The sequence below is a fragment of the Procambarus clarkii genome, chromosome 21, assembly GCF_040958095.1.
Source record: "Procambarus clarkii isolate CNS0578487 chromosome 21, FALCON_Pclarkii_2.0, whole genome shotgun sequence".
NCBI classification, from domain to species: domain Eukaryota; kingdom Metazoa; phylum Arthropoda; class Malacostraca; order Decapoda; family Cambaridae; genus Procambarus; species Procambarus clarkii.
The window spans coordinates 32,978,745-32,997,769 of record NC_091170.1 but is presented as its reverse complement, the minus strand read 5'-3'; the positions used below and the strand labels follow the sequence as shown (position 1 = coordinate 32,997,769).

General features: G+C 37.2%; 1 protein-coding gene across 1 annotated transcript; it reads right to left on the bottom strand.

Annotated features, from left to right (window-relative positions):
• Positions 1–2,773: 2,773 nt before the first annotated feature.
• wgn (Tumor necrosis factor receptor superfamily member wengen) lies at positions 2,774–18,142 on the bottom strand. Its single transcript, XM_045746373.2, has 4 exons — positions 17,896–18,142; positions 12,742–13,633; positions 10,181–10,447; positions 2,774–7,287 (listed from the first exon to the last, which is right to left on the bottom strand). The coding sequence occupies exons 2-4, from the start codon at positions 13,631–13,633 to the stop codon at positions 6,938–6,940; spliced, it is 1,509 nt and encodes a 502-aa protein (XP_045602329.1). The 5' UTR covers positions 17,896–18,142; the 3' UTR covers positions 2,774–6,937.
• Between the last annotated feature and the right edge of the window lie 883 nt (positions 18,143–19,025).

The window sequence follows — 19,025 nt, the reverse complement described above, 5'->3', positions numbered from 1 at the left end:
GTTATGAAGGGAGGCGAAGTGACTGGGATGAGGAGATATAATGTACCAAGAAACAATCCTCAAATTATGCCTCAATGTACCTGTCGATAATCCTAAAATTTTGCTATAATGTATCTACTAATTTCAAATTAAGTCATTACGTCTATATAGCACTTGGAAGGGATCGGAATAAGGATTTGGGATGCAGTCGATGAGTCACAATAACGTGGTTAAAGCATGTTGACCAGACCACACCTAGGTGAGGGGACGACGACGTTTCGGTTCCGTCCTGGACCATTCTCAAGTCGATTGAGAATGGTCCAGGACGGACCGAAACGTCGTCGTCCCTTCACCTTCTAGTGTGTGATCTGGTCAACATATTGTTCCGTTTTGGGTCCTTTGGTAGGTTAGGATAAGGCACTGTAGTAAAACAGTTTCTTAACGTTTGGGAAATCTTAGGAGAACAGGCCGATTTAAGACCGTAGGTCTGGCAGTCAAATAAGTGAAAACAGTTTACCGTGGCGTTGCCGTGATTGAGGAACGAATTGTCGATGTCTGCGAGGGATTGGTGGTGCTGACCACCGTCAGCTTACTCGCGTGTGTATATATATATATATATTGACACGCATGCGCTTCGGTGGGTTATTATTTATTGCACGCATGCACTCGTAACATGTATCCAACACACATGCAACCGTGACGTGCAGTGATACGCATGCTCATTTACATGCCACATACGCAACTGAAACGCTGGGCGTATTAGTGGCTTTAGGTATTTTATGTACTTGCTCTATCTATAACTCCAACATTATGCTTGTAAATCAACTGTCTGTATTTTTACCTGAATAAACATTTGATTTGAAGCAGTTGTTGTTATAGATTCAGCTGCTCGGAACAAGTTCCAAGTAGCACGGGCTATGGTGAGCCCGTGGTGGACTTACCTGGCACAGGAGCAGGGTTGAAGCAGTATATATAAGAACTTAATTAAACTGCAGAAGGTCTATTGGCCCGCACATGGCAGCTCCTATTTATATCTACCCAAACTCATACATACATATATACACTATGCTTGAAACAATCAAAGGATCCCACAACTCTTATGTTACCTGGTAATTTGTTCCATAAATCAACAACCCTGTTTCCAAACCAGAAATTACTTATGTCTTTCCTAAATCCAACCTTATTTATCTGTTTCTTGTAATATTTTGTTTATATATTTACTAATAATGAAGACAAGGTACAAGAATAATTTCACTCCAATAAATGTGTAATAATAAGAATAGGTGAAGGAGGCCAATAACGTCGTACCAGCTGAGGAGGAGACAGCTGACTTGCATAACCAACTGGGTTTGATCTCACTTGAAGATAATAATACTTGATGAACTTGAAGATCTCATTTGATGAACAAGATGATAATGACAGTGGTGTTTGCAACATTTTGCAAACATAAGACCAGCTTTAAGTATTCCTAACCAGGAATCATTCAGGATACTGTACATCAGGATTGGAAAATTGAGATTGGAGTGTGCAGCACCAATTGACGTGCAAATCACTGTTGAACATTATTGGGTCCAGACATTAATTGGATGGGTGACCGCGTTGTTGTTCTTGACTAGAGACCAAAATAAGCCTAACAGGCTTCATGTCCCCCAACTCGTCCTCCTAATAGTACATTGCATTTTGATGCATTTGACCATTTTCTAGTACGACAGTTTTTGTCCTCGGGTAAAGTATACGTCAAAATGTGACGACCAAATAGGAGAACGGTTTGAAAACAAAGCCATAATGAATAGCCGGAGTCCCCAGGATCCTGCCGGAACCCATATAGCTCTTCTAGAATCACTAGGCTAGGGGTTCCAATGGAGCCATGCTAACCCCTCCCCTGTTCAGCCAGAGGCCTCTGCGTTGTGTCAAAGTGCCCAGTGTTCAAGAACCCCCAGGGTTAGTGCATTGTTGGGACTGAGGTTGTAATTATTTTAATAGCAAAAGGTCTAGAGAATGTGGGGCTACTCATTTCCCTCGTCCGTTTTCTATGGCTACTGAACAAGGGAGAACCTATTCAATGCAACAAAACAAAACACAAAGCCCTAAATGTTTAACCAAAGCTCCTAGGTCGGGCTTGGGGGACTGGAATAACTCTCAGGGCCCACTCCAGGTAAGTGTTCAGCCAGAATCACCGGTGTTCAGCCACATCAACAAGTGTTCGGGTACAGCTTCCCTTCCCCCACAGTATTCAACCAGTACCTCCTTCCCCTAAATGTTCAGCCAGCACACCCCCTCCCCCCCCCCCCAGTGTTCAGCTAGAGCTTTCCTATGTGAATCGTTGCACAGATGAATATAGAAGCAAACGTGGCATCAGACAGCTCAGTAGATTTGCAGACAAGAATCGGAATCTGAGGTTAAGGAAGGAAATTCTATAGTTGGAGACTCTTAAATGGGTGCTCAACTTCACAAAAATGCTAGCCATCCAAAAGGCTTTGGTACATGACAACACATACATAAAGATTCAAGAATTGCCATAGAAACCTTGCAACATTCATCTGACCACAAATGTTATAACATTAATCTGACAATAATGTAAACTGTAAAGCTCTTGCTTGAAGTGGCACAAAAAAAAAAAATCAATCACAAATCGGCTGATCCAGTGTGAATGACTTACTGATTAATGTATTGTTAGACTTACCGGTTACAGGATTGTAGTTTATTTATTAGAGTATAATATAACTTGCCTCTTAACAATACAGTACTGTATTACTGTACCTTACTAACAAAACATTGGTTAGAAAAACTAATCTGAGCTTGTCCCTTTTATTTTTATTATAAACTTTGTTGTAATTTTTTGACTGTTGGGCTTCCAACGTTTTTATACTTAAATATAAAAAACATTGCACAAAAATATTGCTGAAAATAATATGTATTATTTCATCAAACAGATCCAATACATTCTTTTATAAAACTGCACATAAATAACTGAAATGATTTGTATATGAGGTTTATTTCACTCGTATCTTTTACGGCCCCACTCTGCTACTTTTAAAACACGCTTAACTTTCATACATCTAAATTTCTAAACAGTTGAATGCCATCTTACAATACCACCCAGACATGTACTATATACAGTATATATATATTTTCCTACAGTACCTAAACACGCATCTCACTCTTATGCATCTCATTGGACTGCAGTATAAACATGTAGCCAGGCTGAAGTACAAAAGATATTGACTAGTATACAAAGAATAATTTCAAACTAGAAAAAAAGATAGTGATAAGTGCATAAAGAATGTCAGGTTGAAGGAGAGGAAGAAGAAATGCTGACAAGTACAAGGAGGACAATGTCTGGTTGAAGAACAAGAGGTAACGACAAATACATAAAGAATGTTTGGTAGAAAAACAAAACGTACTGACCAGAACATGAATTGTTTCAGGATTAGCCTCCGTTTTAAGACTGCGCATGAGTTATCTTGAGCTTTATCAAATGATTCTCAAATTACAGTATCTTTCTATTCCTTGACCTGTTTTTATCCACATTTATGTGGATAGGAATTTGCAACATTCTCAATAAAAATTATATTTTAAAATAATTTTGCATGAAAATTTATATACATTTCAAAAGGAACAAAGCTAACAAATATAAATGCAGGATTATCAAATTATATTTCTAAAATATAATGTCTGAAAAACTGTAGTGACTTTCCATGTAAAGGTAGCATCATCACTCTAGACACAGATAAGTATACTGTACATTTACTTGAAATCATTTGTATTGCTCTCAATGCTGAAAAAAACTTATGAACACATTTAGCGAGCGTGCACCTCTCTCTCATATTCAAATACACACTCTTAGAACTGTTCATATATTTTATTAAACTGATTACTTAGTTGTGCAGTAAATTGGTACATGCACAAATCAAATACAGTCCACATTCTGTACTTTATAAAAAGTTCCAATAAGTAACAGAGGCATTCGTACATCATGTATATGTAGTGTATATACAATTCACCCAGACATCTACACATGCATACAATGCATATCATTCATTTATTAATGAGCAGTTATATTGATATTTTGTACCTTTGATATTTTACATACTTTTTTTTTTAAACTGAAACTGTGTATTTATCTTTGTTGTCACCGTGGATATTGGCATATAAAATACACAAAGGTACTTTGAAAGTCTTGAACATGTGTTTTGAAACTTGCAAAACACTTGACAAATAATTTTTTTAAACAGGTAGTTATAGCCTCTTAACCATTTTGTCAAAATTTGCATTATTGTACAAGTTCCCTTGGAACTACACAAAACTTGCATTATTATATATGATCCCTTGGAATGACACAAAAATGACAAATCTAATATTTTACCATCTGACAACCTGGCCGCTCCCAAACCTTAGAGTAGTCATTATTCCTGCTGGTAAGATTTTTAGTATTTTTGTTACGACCTAAATGCAGTGATGATCTAAAATAGAATAATGATAAATGATATATAAACGTATAATGATTGTAAAGCTGACCAACTGTCGAGAGGCAAACCTAATTTGGAATGTATGTGTGGATCTTACAGAAAAAGGAGTGAAAATGCTACATTGTACATGAAACGCCAATTGGGCGAAGTTATAAATAAATCTTTACTACAATACTCAGTGCTACTGCTAGAGGTACATGTGACTAGGGATTGTAACATCGTGTGGCAAATCTTAATGTGTCATTATTTGATTACAACCGATGAGTAAATTATCATCAATACAATGTGATATACAATATTAACCAAAATATTTCATCAGTTATGTCATACTGTATCAGAACTTGAAGAGATATGACTTCAAAAATAATTACTGTATACTGCATATGTAAACTGAAATACCTATGCCCACAAGTTAATTTAATTACTGCAGGTTTACCATTCATAGCTATACAGTTTTGGATTTTTTTTTAACAATAAACAGCAAAATTTTTGAATTCAAAAGCAACTTAAATGGCGGGTATTACTTCAAATATAAATCTTTCTTAAAAAGCTTCCTCTTAATATAGACAAAATTAAAAAATCTATAACATTACATGCCTAAATTTTAAAGAAAACCTTTTCTCCCATTTATGTTTCCTTTAAGTATGAATCAGCCAAAACAGTACTTGCCAATACATTTTAAAATGCTGTAATGCCTTTTGAAGTGAATACATTCATATAAGATAAATAAATCCTATTATTTTATCTGGCTTTCTAATCTTGCATTTCCTTATACACATCTTGTTTTTTATACTCAAAAGCATTGGTAAATTCAATGATGTTACAACACAGCAAAATGTAAATTTATAAATAAATAGTTTAAATCTAATGTTTAACTTTCAAAACTTGAATGTGTAAAGGTACTTTCAAACAGAAATATTCATTTAGAGGTTGTAGGCAAGCAGACCAGGAAAATATGATGCCCATATCTTGACTGAGAAGGCATCAAACATACTGGCAGTTTAAGACCTTAGGTATTAACAAAGTAAATATGAAGATATTTGCCAACATAAGAATGCTAAAAGTAGTAAGATGTGAAACAGAATTTGTCATCATAACATCAAAAGGAAGAATTTGAGGAAACTTGGGACAGATCTGTCTGGGGGGAAAAAAAAAAAAAAGAGATTCTGCTAAGATCCCATTCCTTGGGATATGGTAATGATAAAGCATTTAATACTTTTTTGACCAAGTAACATGACACAAGACTGAACCTACAAAAATAAAAATACACTTTACATCCTAAATTTTGTTTAATATTGGATATGGATGATATGTATATAAAGAAAACATTTACACAACATAGAACACATTTGCACTTTATTCAAATTAAGATGCTCATGTGTAATTAGTAATTAATTTTTTTTTGCCATAGCTAATTGTTCCTATGAAGAAATACTCATGTTACAATAAAAAAATGTGTCCTCGAGCTAAGTACAATTATCACACAGTATGGCACAATTGGCACTGAAGAGCTGAGCAGACCCAATATAGCACTTTTTTTTTAAATCATTTGCAAGTCATTTCTCCCAAATTACTGGAAAATTACACACATTCCATGCGATGTAATGCAATATTCATTTGTAAACCGAGAACACTAGGGCAAAACTTTTTTTTTAATAAAGTAATACCCAGAATACAACTCTTGAGCAGTAAGAAACGCACACAAACTTGAGCCATGGTGTACTCGTATCTACAACTTGACAATATTGGAGTACTGTACACAAATTTTTACAGCCACACACACACACACATGCCAATTACAGTACAGTACTATCAAAACACTGTCACACAAATATATTGTCTATTTACAGGTCTCATATAAATACAGTATACATATTATGTACAGTACAGTACACATCAACATGTGCCCAATTACTTTGTAATATTCAAGTGCCAGAGCACCGCTTGGGGTCTACAAAGCTACTTTAAGAAATCCTGATCACTTCTTGAATGCCTGTGGCATATTATACCCGCTCATGGGATGACTCTTAAACAATTTTGATTCAATACATAGTATTGCTATATTGTAATTAAAATATTATTTTACTAAATATTTTTCATGAGGTGTAATGTTCTCCACCAAGAAGTCATGGGAATATTCTGAGCAAAAGTCTATGAACAAAAGATGAAGCTATCATACAAGGTAAGCTGCCACAATGAGCTGCTTAGAATTAAGTGGATAAGCCTCTTATGTAGATGAGCTGCAATGAAAACTGGATGCAACATAGCTCACATGATAAGCTGTCACACATTTCAATTTCCACAAAAACTTATTTTAAGGCATAATTTTGATGACTAATAGCTGTCTCAAGTGAGACCTGATCACTTCTGTGGTCTCAACATCACAAGATTAAGTAAATCACTTTTTACAACTTGTACAATGAATGGCATTGCTGCAATGTAAGGAAAACCCACTGGTATTCACCATTCTTGATCTGCTTTGTAGACTGCTATGTGGGTGCAACCGAGGTACAATCACTTACTACACCACCACTGCTACCAGACAAGGCACATGCAGCTGATATAAGTGTTCCACGCATGCGTCCTCGAGTGGGCCCCAATCCTCTGACAGGGAAGATTGGGCTAGCTGAAGCTGATGCAGGTCCCAATCGGTAAGTACGAACTGGCACTGGGCTTGGACAAGCAGATACTGTTCCCCTCAGAAAAGTTCGGGGACCAGCAGTAAAGGAGCTGGCAGATGGTGGGTGTTGCACTGCTGGGTGATTATCTTGCTGTTGCCAGCTTTCAATGTAGAGATTTGTATCTACAGATGATGATGGACCCAACACTCTTCGCTGTTCTGAAACAGACATGAAGTAAATAATCACTTTCTTCACATCATTCTATCAACATATAAAATATGTATTCCATGCTAATCCTGTCTTCTCTTCACTAGATAATGAGATATAATGAAAGATGCAAGTTTATCAATACAGTAATAATTGAACTTTTATGTACATGTACTATAAACATAATCTGAATGGATTTTATGGACATTGGGAATTTGCTCAAATGGATTCCAATTTTATGAAACAAAACAGATCTGATGCAGTTAACAACTCTGGAACAGTGGCAACACAGAAGAGTAGAAAACTGTGCAGAAACCTAGAATAAGTCCTGGAAACCCCCAACCCCAAACCACAGTCCTGAATAAAGGACCTGCTCACAAGAACCATGTTTTTGACTGACTTCGCTTCAACTTGTTGACTCGCAAACAAGAAAAAGCAAGGGCATCCAGTGTCTAAGAAAATGTTGAGAAAGTTACACAACACTATCAGGTGAGACCAGCTTTAGCTGAATGAGTCATGTATTCACACTTGTGATCAGTAACCCAAAATAGAATAGAACCAGTGAAGAGCAGGGATGTCATAGACACAATAAGAGAACACAGTATAAACATCAGAGGTCTGCGGCTGGTCAACATTCTCCCAGCGAGCATAAGAAATATTGCCGGAACAACCGTGGACATCTTCAAGAGGAAATTAGATTGTTTCCTCCAAGGAGTGCCAGACCAACCAGGCTGTGGTGGATATGTGGGCTTGTGGGCCGCTCCAAGCAACAGCCTAGTGGACCAAACTCTCGCAAGTCAAGCCTAGCCTCGGGCTGGGCTTTGAGAGTAAAAGAACTCCCAGAACCCCATCAACCAGGTATCAATAAAGTGTGTACTCAGCACTAATGCCTTGTCCTGAGACCAAGTTCTACAGAACTGTGAAAGTATTGACCAAACTCAAGAAGAATGAACATAATCATAAATGTAAAGGATGTTTACATAATGTAATGTTAAAGGACGTTTAAAGAACATAAACAAGTTTAAAGAAGAATGACCATACTGTAGGCACAACCCAATTAACTTGCAGGAAAAACAAACATCAGTCAGCAAGAATAACCAGACATGCAAACGAGTGTCACTGTGATAGTAGCATCCATTTAATGCATAACCTTACTGCATATGAAACAACAGCTTGAGTCGCTTGGTTGCTTAACTGAACTGTGACCTGCAGCACCAGACACAGCTGGTGAAATAGCCAGGTTGAATCTGAGGATGATGATTTCCCGAGATATGCTGACACCTGGTGATGGGCTGGAGTGAGCCTCACTTAATTCAGCTTGTACCTAGAAGTACCATCATTTTTACCTTAAGTGTACATATACATATGCAACTGAAGTGAGTAAAGTTTGATTTTTCAGCATTTTAAATTTTTCAGATAATGATTTATTCTGCAAACTTCTCACATTTTGACAGATACTGTACTTCTATGCTCCTGCTACCTCGGCACACTCACTTCTTCCCATATAATATGCTTAATACTATGGCACTTTATAAAGTGCCTATCCCCGTGACAATTTTGGGCAAACAATGTTACATTGAATAAATGCTTATCATGTTGATTTCATGTTACGCGAATATATTTTGACTACTGCATAAGCAATCCATCATTGTATAAATACAGTCCGTACTAATGTTTACAGTATTTACTTAAGGAAATACAGTACTTGGCCTTCTCCTGGATCTACTGGTTTCTTTGTTTCATCTTGTGATTCTTTATATGACTACAAAACAGTATCATTAAAACATTTAATTTTAGCCTGGTTCCCTGCTTCCTTTTCCTACATTTTTATATATTTAGCTCTCGCTTTGAGCATAACAAGCAAAGACTTTATCTTTAGCCTTAAATACTGTAGTGTATTGTAAAAAAAAAGGCTTTGCTGACTCTTAGTTGCTTGTAACTACTTTGTGTGCCAGATTCCATTTGCATTTATAAACTCATGATATGCTAAAATGTTGTCAAGTCTGCTGTTTGTCAACATTTGGCCAAAGTTTTTCCTGCATTTCTCAAGCCATAGAAGCAGAGTGTTTCCCATTTTCAGTAAAATACAACAGTGTGAGAGCAGATCTTCAATAACCATGGGCACACACATTGTACAGGCCGACCAGCAAGTCAGGCCCAGTGTCGTGAAGGTGATCATGCATGATAGAGGACTATGCCAATGTAGTTTGGACAGAAATTAATAAATGGACAGTTCACAGTGGGAATTTCAGAAAGTGAGATTGTGACTACAGTATTACATTAAAATTTATTTTTATTTAAAAGCTGCCACGATTTTATTGCTGCATCAATCAGCATTAAGACAGGATAATTTTCACTTGAATAATGTTGCTAAAATTATTTTGAGCCTAATTAATTATATACTAACGTTTGTGGTGGATGAATATTAATGAGTGAAAACCTAAGATGTAGTGTATTATTTATTAGTTTTGTTGTCTTGCATAAATAACATTGTAATATGAGGTACAGTACTGTTTATATTAAAATGGCCTACAAAATGGTTAAGCTTAAGAGGAAAAATTTACAAGAACCTACAAAATTTCAAATCAAATCAAATCAAATGTTTATTTAGGTAAGGTACATACAAGAGATTTTACAAAGAGTGATGGATTTATAGATAGGGCTAGTACATACAATGCCTAAAGCCACTATTACGCAAAGCGTTTCGGGCATCTGTCATGCAGTACACTTAAGTTACCCTCTGCGACGAATGTTTATTGATTGTGCAAACAAATAAAAACTACACTGTATATTTATTAAATATTTTCCATACTATTAACATACCCATCCAATGGTGATACTGGCATAAAAATTGACCCCATGAAAATGGTACTGTATATATAAATGCTTCATAGTCTTACTAACCTAGTAGTCTATCCATTGTGAATGGAATGGGTGGGTATACATGACCAGATATTTGTTCAGAGTCCAGTACTGCCACTTCACCAGCCGTGGTAGTGGAAGCTGGTGGGACAGGTGGGGTGGTGGCAGAAGATCTCACATAAGTAACACCAGCTCTCCTAGTTGTCACTGTTGATCTGCTTGTAAGTGCAGCAGGATGAGATGGCAAAAGATGTTCCATCACTCTCATCTCTCCATTATTTTCTTCAGCAACTGTATCATTGACTCTTTCTATAATAAATAATAATTATTGAATTAAAATGTTCTTCTGTATTGAAATAAAGTATGGTACAAAACTAAGTCATAAGGTATTCAACTGATATGATGGTAAATTTGAGCAAGTTAGCCTAATTTTCTCTGTAAAACTGAAGCATTTTGCACACCTCGAGTTTAAATTACATATCATTAATTCCTATAAATAAAATTTGTTACAGTATTTATTTCTGAATAATTTTGCTTCAAAATAATTTTAACAAATTTTAATTTACATGATTCACGTGGGATATTTTTTCATCCTGCAAAAAGGAAAAAATTTAGACATACAAACTACAAACATGCTATATTAAATTCTCAAGATTTTCTTGAACCACATGGGTAGTAGAGGGTGGTAAAATTCTACAAACAGAATGATGAATAGTAATATAGCACTAAAGCATTTATCAAATTCCTTCACTTACTGAAACTGATCTAGAAAATAATCATAATTTTCCAAACTCGCAAATTTTCCCCATTGGTTATTTGCTATATGGATTTAGTATCATTAGATCCAATAAGAAATTCAGTACTATGTATTGTATGTAACTGTGGACTGAAGTTAATAGTTATAAATTAACCACTTATAATTTTGTTAATATATGTTCAAGCTTTATGATTACGGTATTGTAGTCCAATTCCGTTTATCCAAATTTCATTATCCTAAATATCCACTATAATCTAATGAAATACAGAATATTAAAACCAACTGGAAAAATTAAATTGCCTTGCAGCAAGAATCTGTCATGCAGTACACTTAAGTTACCCTCTGCGACGAATGTTTATTTAACACTATTACTGAGATAACCAGACTGTGGATATGAATGCATCCATGGGTTTGTGATCCATGAGGAGCCAGATGGTCAGGCCTCAGGGGCATACTCCCAAACACACCAGAGAAGTAACCGTCAGTGGAAGGACAATGCTAGAAGAGCATCCAGGAAAGGAAACCCTGAGCTTATGCAACATGGAGCGTAAATACTGCTAGGTCCACACAAACTTGCCAAAATATAAACGCATGCATGTGAAGCAAGTACCAAAAGAAAACAACATACAAGCAAATAGCCCCCATAGGACAAAGTCTGAAGGATCACTGGCACTTAATTACTTAATTTAAAGTAGTGGGACCTGCTGCAATAGACTAGCCCGGAGAGCACTCCACAAGTGGACAAATCTACATCAGCGACAGAACTAATCCTGATCCAGAATGATTTGCTCTGAGCTGGGACCTGGGTTGCCTTATGGCAGCTATTGGTATTAACTTTATAGGGTTAGAGCTACTTTTGAGTGAATCAATTGTTTCATTTGAATCATTGTGGAGTTGTTCAACAATTTCAAGGCATCATTTTCTATGGCCCTTGCAGTTGTCCATAAAGTTTTACTGGCTTTTTGGATGCTTTCCCGGTGGGGTGGCGGATTGTCACTCACTCTCTGCACCTTTTTGAGGTGACCAGGTTCTGGCTCTGGTTCCCAGTAGGCTAAACATAACTTGTTTAACTGATGTGACCCAGTAGAGGGGAGCCATCTCAGTGAGATAGCATCACAGATATACCAGAGGGATCTACAGAAATAGAATATATAAAACCCTCTGCTCAAAGAAAAAGATGACCCTTCACACCGGGCACCAGAGTTCAACTGAAGTTAAAGAGCACCCACGGACCCTACTCAGGCTCCTCCCTAGAAGCCCTGGGAAATGGAGGAAGACTGGGGTAGAACAAAGTCGCCAGAAAAAACATTGCAGGCCACAAGAACCAAGACCCAAGACAAGAGCAAAAACCCCTATTACTGAAGAAGAGCAAGAAGCTCACTAACTGGAGAACAAAAATCAAGGGCCACCAAGAAGGCAGCCAGAAAATGATGACCAAGAATGAAGGGACCATAGATGAGAGGACAAAGAAAATGATAGACAAGAACAAGAAGGCTCAAGACAAGAGAGCCACCCTGAAATAAGACAGGCTAAAAATAACACCCAAAGTAATGTAGACAATGATAAATAGAACAGAATTATCAATTATCAACCATTAGACTTTCATGCTCATCAAGAATATTTTAATACTGTATACAGTTGTCCTTATTTACAAAGAATTTTTCTACTATGGTTGTCATAAGAGAGCACAAAAAATAACTTTTTTTTTAAGGATAAAAATTCTGGAGACCAAAAAGACCAAAATTCAATCCAGTCCTAAACAAGATTCAGATTAATGGAACCATGCAGAGTTTTTCTATTTTCTACACAGACTATGCAACACGAAAGGTATATAGTATGTACTTACTCAATTTTCGCTTAGTGATGATGTTTCTTAGATGACTAAGTGTAGCGATGGTGAGCCCAACAACACATATACTAATAACAATGACAACTGTGAGAAAAATAGTTCTTTGCCAGTCTGCAGTATCTGGCCGATGTGAGTCACTGTCTTTATCCTTATCACTATTAGCACCATCACTGATGTCCTTTACTGACTCCTTTCTATCACCACCACTTTCTCTGGTGTGGTTAACTGACTCACGAACACTTGTGTTCTCATTCACTGATTCACTAGCACCAATTTTCTGACTAATGTGGACACCACTTACAGCTTCCTCTCTGTTCACCATAAGAGATTTATTTTGTGCTCTATGCTCAGTGCGTTCTCCACTGTGTCTATGACGGTGGTGGTGCTTTGATTTCCCTTTTTTGGTCTTTTCCGAGCCATTTTGGTTATGTAATTTTCTGTGATTCTTTTTGCTATGCATGCTTTTATTGGAAGGTGCCTTATTTGTGCCAGATTTTCCTTCCTGATGACCAGAAGTTTTTCTATGGTTATTCAAATGCTTTCGCTTATCATTGGAAAATGTTGAAATCCTTTTCCCGTGTCCATGTTCTTCTTGTGTGTGGTTTTGCATGGTGGTTGGTGTGGAGAGGGTGATGGGGGCTTGGGGTTGAGTGAGCCGTGACCAGGTAGGAAGGAACTGAGCAGCAGGGGCACATACAGCATCCCGATACACGTAGCATGGAACCACCACCACCTGGGAACCGTGGCAACGTGTACATGACACACACCGGCCCTGTTCGCTGTCGTAAAACTCCTGACCCTGTTGACAAGACAGCCCTCCACATACAAAGCACACTGTCCAAGCAGCATACACTGTCCACACCAGCAACCACCACCCTCTTCCTACCATCTGTAAAATTGATTTCAAATTAGTTTTCATCAAAGTATAAGATTAAAATACTGTACAGTATTCTGATACTTTCTAAGCAGTCTATAACCTATTATGCTTGCAGTACAATAAATAGATGCAAAGATAAAAAAATTCCACTTATGCAAAGTATGGACATGTTGGGTGAGTGTATAAGGAAGCAGGAATTGAAAATTAACATTGCACGGTATATGATAAAAAAAAATTAGGCTGGACGGAAGCTGTTTGTAAGGAATGTGTAAATGTATTATTTGTACATACTGTATATGAAAATTTATAAGGAGCTCTGTACATCATCATGTGAAATGCTAGGGTGCTGCTGCTATTAACAACTGCTAGTGTGGTGGCTCTTGTTTACCCTGTGATACTATACAGCATTAATAACATGTCAAACTGATGACTGATATTATCTTAACATATAAAACCATGATTTACATTTTTCTATACAGTCTTATGACCTGCTCCCATGAAAGTGGGGGTAAAGGGTAATGATAATAGATGAATGATTGAATGAATCATAAATCTTAAGGTCAAGAATGTATAATAAATGATTACATACTATGGGAAGTCATTATCAATGTAGTAACTTATCTTTATGGAGTGAACATCGGTACAGTATTGAAATAGTGGTATGAAATCACAACAGGTCTTCCATGCCATATACAGTACCCAACACGTCATTTTGTTTTATCTCAAGGGGTTCATGCACTATATTAAGCTAGGATAGGGTAGGTTAAGTTGGGATATACAGCATTAGGCTTAATTAGGTTAATCAGAGTGCAAGTGGCTAGAATTATCACCTTAGTAGTGGTGATGTCTGTAGCGAAGGAAAGCAGCTATGTCAAGCAGTGTCAGCCACTGCTATTTGCTGTCAGAGATGGAACAGCAAATAGCCTTGACCTAGAGGTGGACTTCAATAAACTTAAATACAGTGCAAGCTTCCTGTCCACAACAATGGAAAACCCTGTCATCACACTACCACCACTGGTGATTTTGCCGGGATAAAAATCTTCAATGTGTCTTGAGGTGTTGATTATGTGGTGCTACTTGAAACAATTAAGCAAAATTAGAATTTCAGTCAACATCCCAATTAACACCGTGATCTTTTGACATACCTAGGTATATCCTAACTTAACAACTTATGGTACATTTTTCTGTGATACATTTCCCAGCATTTTTCTTTTTCCATATTGTCTGAAAATTATGCACAAGATATTTTCAAAATTAATAATATTAAAGTTGTACTGTACACAATAATTGTATTAGACCATGGAGTTCTAACATAAGCCATGCATAACAAAATTTATTTAACACTTTAGTGCTCCGATGACACTTAAAACGTGTCATCCATACTCAACAGTAAACGTTCCGATGACACTAAAATGTACATTATTATCCAACTTAAATTTACTGAAAGTCATCCGTTCACCTGGACTCTAGGAGATTCAAACCACGTACCCCACGTGTGTGAGGCCGAAGCTCTATTAACCGAGGTATTGAGTAGACTTAGTAAGGAGATTCTGGAAGCAGCATCCTGCCTGCCAAACTGGAATTGACTTTCTATGACTTTTGCTGAAGCTCAGAGGAATTAGTGATCCACACCCACTTCAAATAAATTGTCATCCACACTTTTGTGGAAATAAACATTCCATTCACCTGGGCTCTAGGAGATTCGAACCGTAGACCACACGCATGTGAAGCTGAAGCTCTATCGATAGAGCTATTATTATGGTGAATTTTATGGTTCGATACTGTTTACTTATAAACTAGTAAAATTTATACTTTGACAATGCCTGTCATCTGCATAACTAATTTAAAGACAATATTTGCAATTTTAACAAAACCCGAGTAGAACTTTAATAAAAATGGTGAATACTGTACAGGGTTAGAATAATAAATCTTTATCCTAAAATGAGAAATTGCAAACCGACTAGGGTTCCAGATAAATAGGCGCTGCCTTGTATGAGCCAACAGGCCTTCTGCAGTGTCCTTTTTTTCCTTATGGTTTCATGTTTATAGATTTTATTGAACAAGATTCTAATTAACGATTATCTTAATTTACCTGAGGGCATCCACATCTCTAGTAGCCTTGATGGGAACAGGAAGCCTGTAGCTTGTCAAAGGTACTACCCCCTTTTGAACTACATTAATGTCTTGGCATTTACAGCTTCAGTGAGTAGGCAATTCCATTGGGGATTTATAACCCTTTGGGTGAAAAAGCATCGTCTATTTTTGGATGCAAAATTGTGGCTTATTGAGCTTGAAGTTGTTGCATATTACACAAGGTAGATGGAAAATATTTCCTTATCACATGCAGTCAAGTTTTAGTGCATCTCAAACTAATGACAGTACTATAATTTAGGTACAATTTTACTCTGAGTTAAGGGAGTAAAATCATGCCTAAATTATAGTACTGTACTGCTGTATCAGTAGTTTGAAATGCATTAAGACTAGACTGTACTGTATGTGATAAGGAAATATTTGTCCTTCTTTTACCCAACATCATTTATTTTTTCTAAAGCTCAATGTATTTTATATTAAGGTGACATTGTACTGTGGGTTGGATCCCAAGCAACATAGATAATCAAATTTGCTGCTTATGTATCCAGGCTACGGGGACACTGGTCCTTGGAACCATCTTAAGGTAACCACCATGGAAAGTGCACCGAGCCTTAGATTTTCTCTCTATGAATGAACATATTTGAGCATCATTCTTGTCAGAATCATTTCAAGCAATACTTGTACTCCTGTTTACTCTTCCTATTTGAATGTCAATATTTAAGTCTTATCCATTACCTCAATATGAAAGTGGTATTAAATTTTCCATTTAGCAAGAACATGCTATTGAAAACTGCACAAGAAATACCACGTACAAAATACCTATACAGTACCAGTAATTGCCTTCATGTGCCAGGCTAATAATCATGAGTGAGATGCCCTTCACAGTTTCTCAAATTTTGAGAATTATATTTACCTGAGAGCCACTAACACTAGTGGCCTCGACAAGGACAGGAAGCCGGTGGCTTGTCGAAGGTCCCACCATTTGCCTTGATGATCTTTTCCAGCTGTACTTTAAAACTTAACACAGTTTTGGTATTTACAGCTTCAGTGGGTAGGCAGTTCCATGGGTTAATAACCCTGTGAGTGAAAAAGCATCTCCTATTCTCAGTCCTACATTGTGGCTTGTTGAGCTTGAAACCGCTTCTCGTTGTTATATCTGATCTTTTGAAAAAAAATTCCATATCAACATCCTCCAAATTGTTCAGTATTTTAAGTTTCAATGAGGTCCGCCCTCTCATGCCTGGTTTGCAGTGTTGTTAGCCCTGTGGCCCTCGACCATTCCTGATACCAGAGTTGACTTAATTCTGGAATGATTTTTGTTGCCGGTGCTGCACTTTCTCCAGATTGATTAATGAGGATTAAGCTACCCTAGAGGTGGCCCGGGCATGAATAGCCCGTAATTTCTCTAGAGCAGTGATGTCCTGAAGATGTGGTCTCCATGCTTGGATACAGTAATCCAAATGAAGGTGTACCACAGATTTATACAACTGAATCATTACCTTTTTTCCTTTAAGTCAAAGGTACACTTGATTATTCCAAGAGTTTGATTAGCTTTTTTGACTGCTGTTCCTACCTGCTGTGCAACTTTCATCGAGTGATGGATTTTGACTCCAAGGTCATTTTCTTCATCAATCTGCTGTAATATTGTTATTAATTTGGTAGTTGTAGCGTGGGTTGTTATGCCCAACATGCAGGGTCTTGCACTTGTAAATATTTAAAAGGCCTTTGCTAGTCTTCTGACCACATGTAGAGTTCACGTAGATCTCTTTGTATATCCAAAACTAACGGGGAAATTTCATGAAATGGTTCTTGATCTTGATGCTAAATTAGTTTCACGGGATTGTAATTAGCCAATATAAACAATTTGTATGCATTTCACATTTCTGTGAGAGAGCAGAGAAACACGCCTCCTGCCCTCTCTGTCTCTCTCCCACGGCCCTATCTCGTCTCAGTCTGCCCTTCTGTCCCCACACTTGGCAAATTCACCAGTTATATGGTCCAATTGTAAACATCTGCATATACATTCAACATGCCTTAATTAAGCATTTCTTCTTGGCTAAACCACCTGTTACTTGGCGACCTGCACCTGCCGAGAGTAACCACTTAAATTGCAATGCTTCTTCCCTTGAAACCTCCCTTTTATTACGTAAGGCAGATTTTAGCACTATGCCACAATCCCTTACCTTCGTCCTGATACTTAGTATTTTCCGCTTTTAATCCATCTTATCGGTAAATTCATCTTGGCAAATAGGCATTCACAACACACAAACATAAGACATCTCGCTATAATTACATTGAGACTCGCTGTCTAGTATATGCCCCATACCCAGCCTATGCGACCCTCTGATGAGCTAGCCGACGAGCCTCGCTATAATTTCATTCATTAGGTGTACAAATAGTGACGTCACAGGTGAGGCGGCCAATGAGGGTGCCGTGCCGTACAACCTCAAGGCTGAGTCCTCGCGGGCACTCACTCACACTTCTGGACCTCTGGAGTGCATAGTATGAATGGGGTTACCGTGCCACTAATGTTATCTACACCGGTTCATACGTCTCATCTTCCTTTAACGTTGTATAGATTCGAAAGTTACTGTCGCTAGACTTGGGTATCATGCCCGGGTGAGCCTCCAAGCGCCCGCCACCACTGAATTATTCATGTACTTGTCGGACTACATAATGGCCCACATACCATTTGTTTTTTGTTGTTTTCTACAATTGCACGTTATTGAAAATGTTGATGAACCAGTTGCAGAAACCGTGACATGATAAATGTTGTGTGTTATCTTATTGGCTATATTGCATAGTAATTACCTGTAATAGACTGTAATTACCATATTATGTATCCTCACATTCCCAATGTACCTTCTTGTATATGCATAAATAAATAAATAAATAAATAAATTGTTAATTTTAGCCACATTTGTCAGTTTTCCTGAAATAAAGTCAAATAGGAAAGACAACATGTATATTATATATATATATATGTGTGATTATTATAGGGATGAGATCGCTAGGAATAAAAAGCCATACACTTGACACGAATAAGAGTTAGATAAATATACTGTATAGGCACTCCGTCTATGATCAAACAAACGTTGGCTCGAATTAGTTTGTGTATCCCGTACGCAATGGGCAGTGGTAGAAGGGTTTCAAGGCATAATAAATTCAGAAACTGGACACTCAACTGCTATTTTTGTACAAGAAAATAACAGCAGTAATGAACTACTTACCAATTAAGGCAAGATCTACATTAGCGGGCACTGCAAATACAAACTCAATGTGTACACGATTGATATGCAAAATTTTAATACGT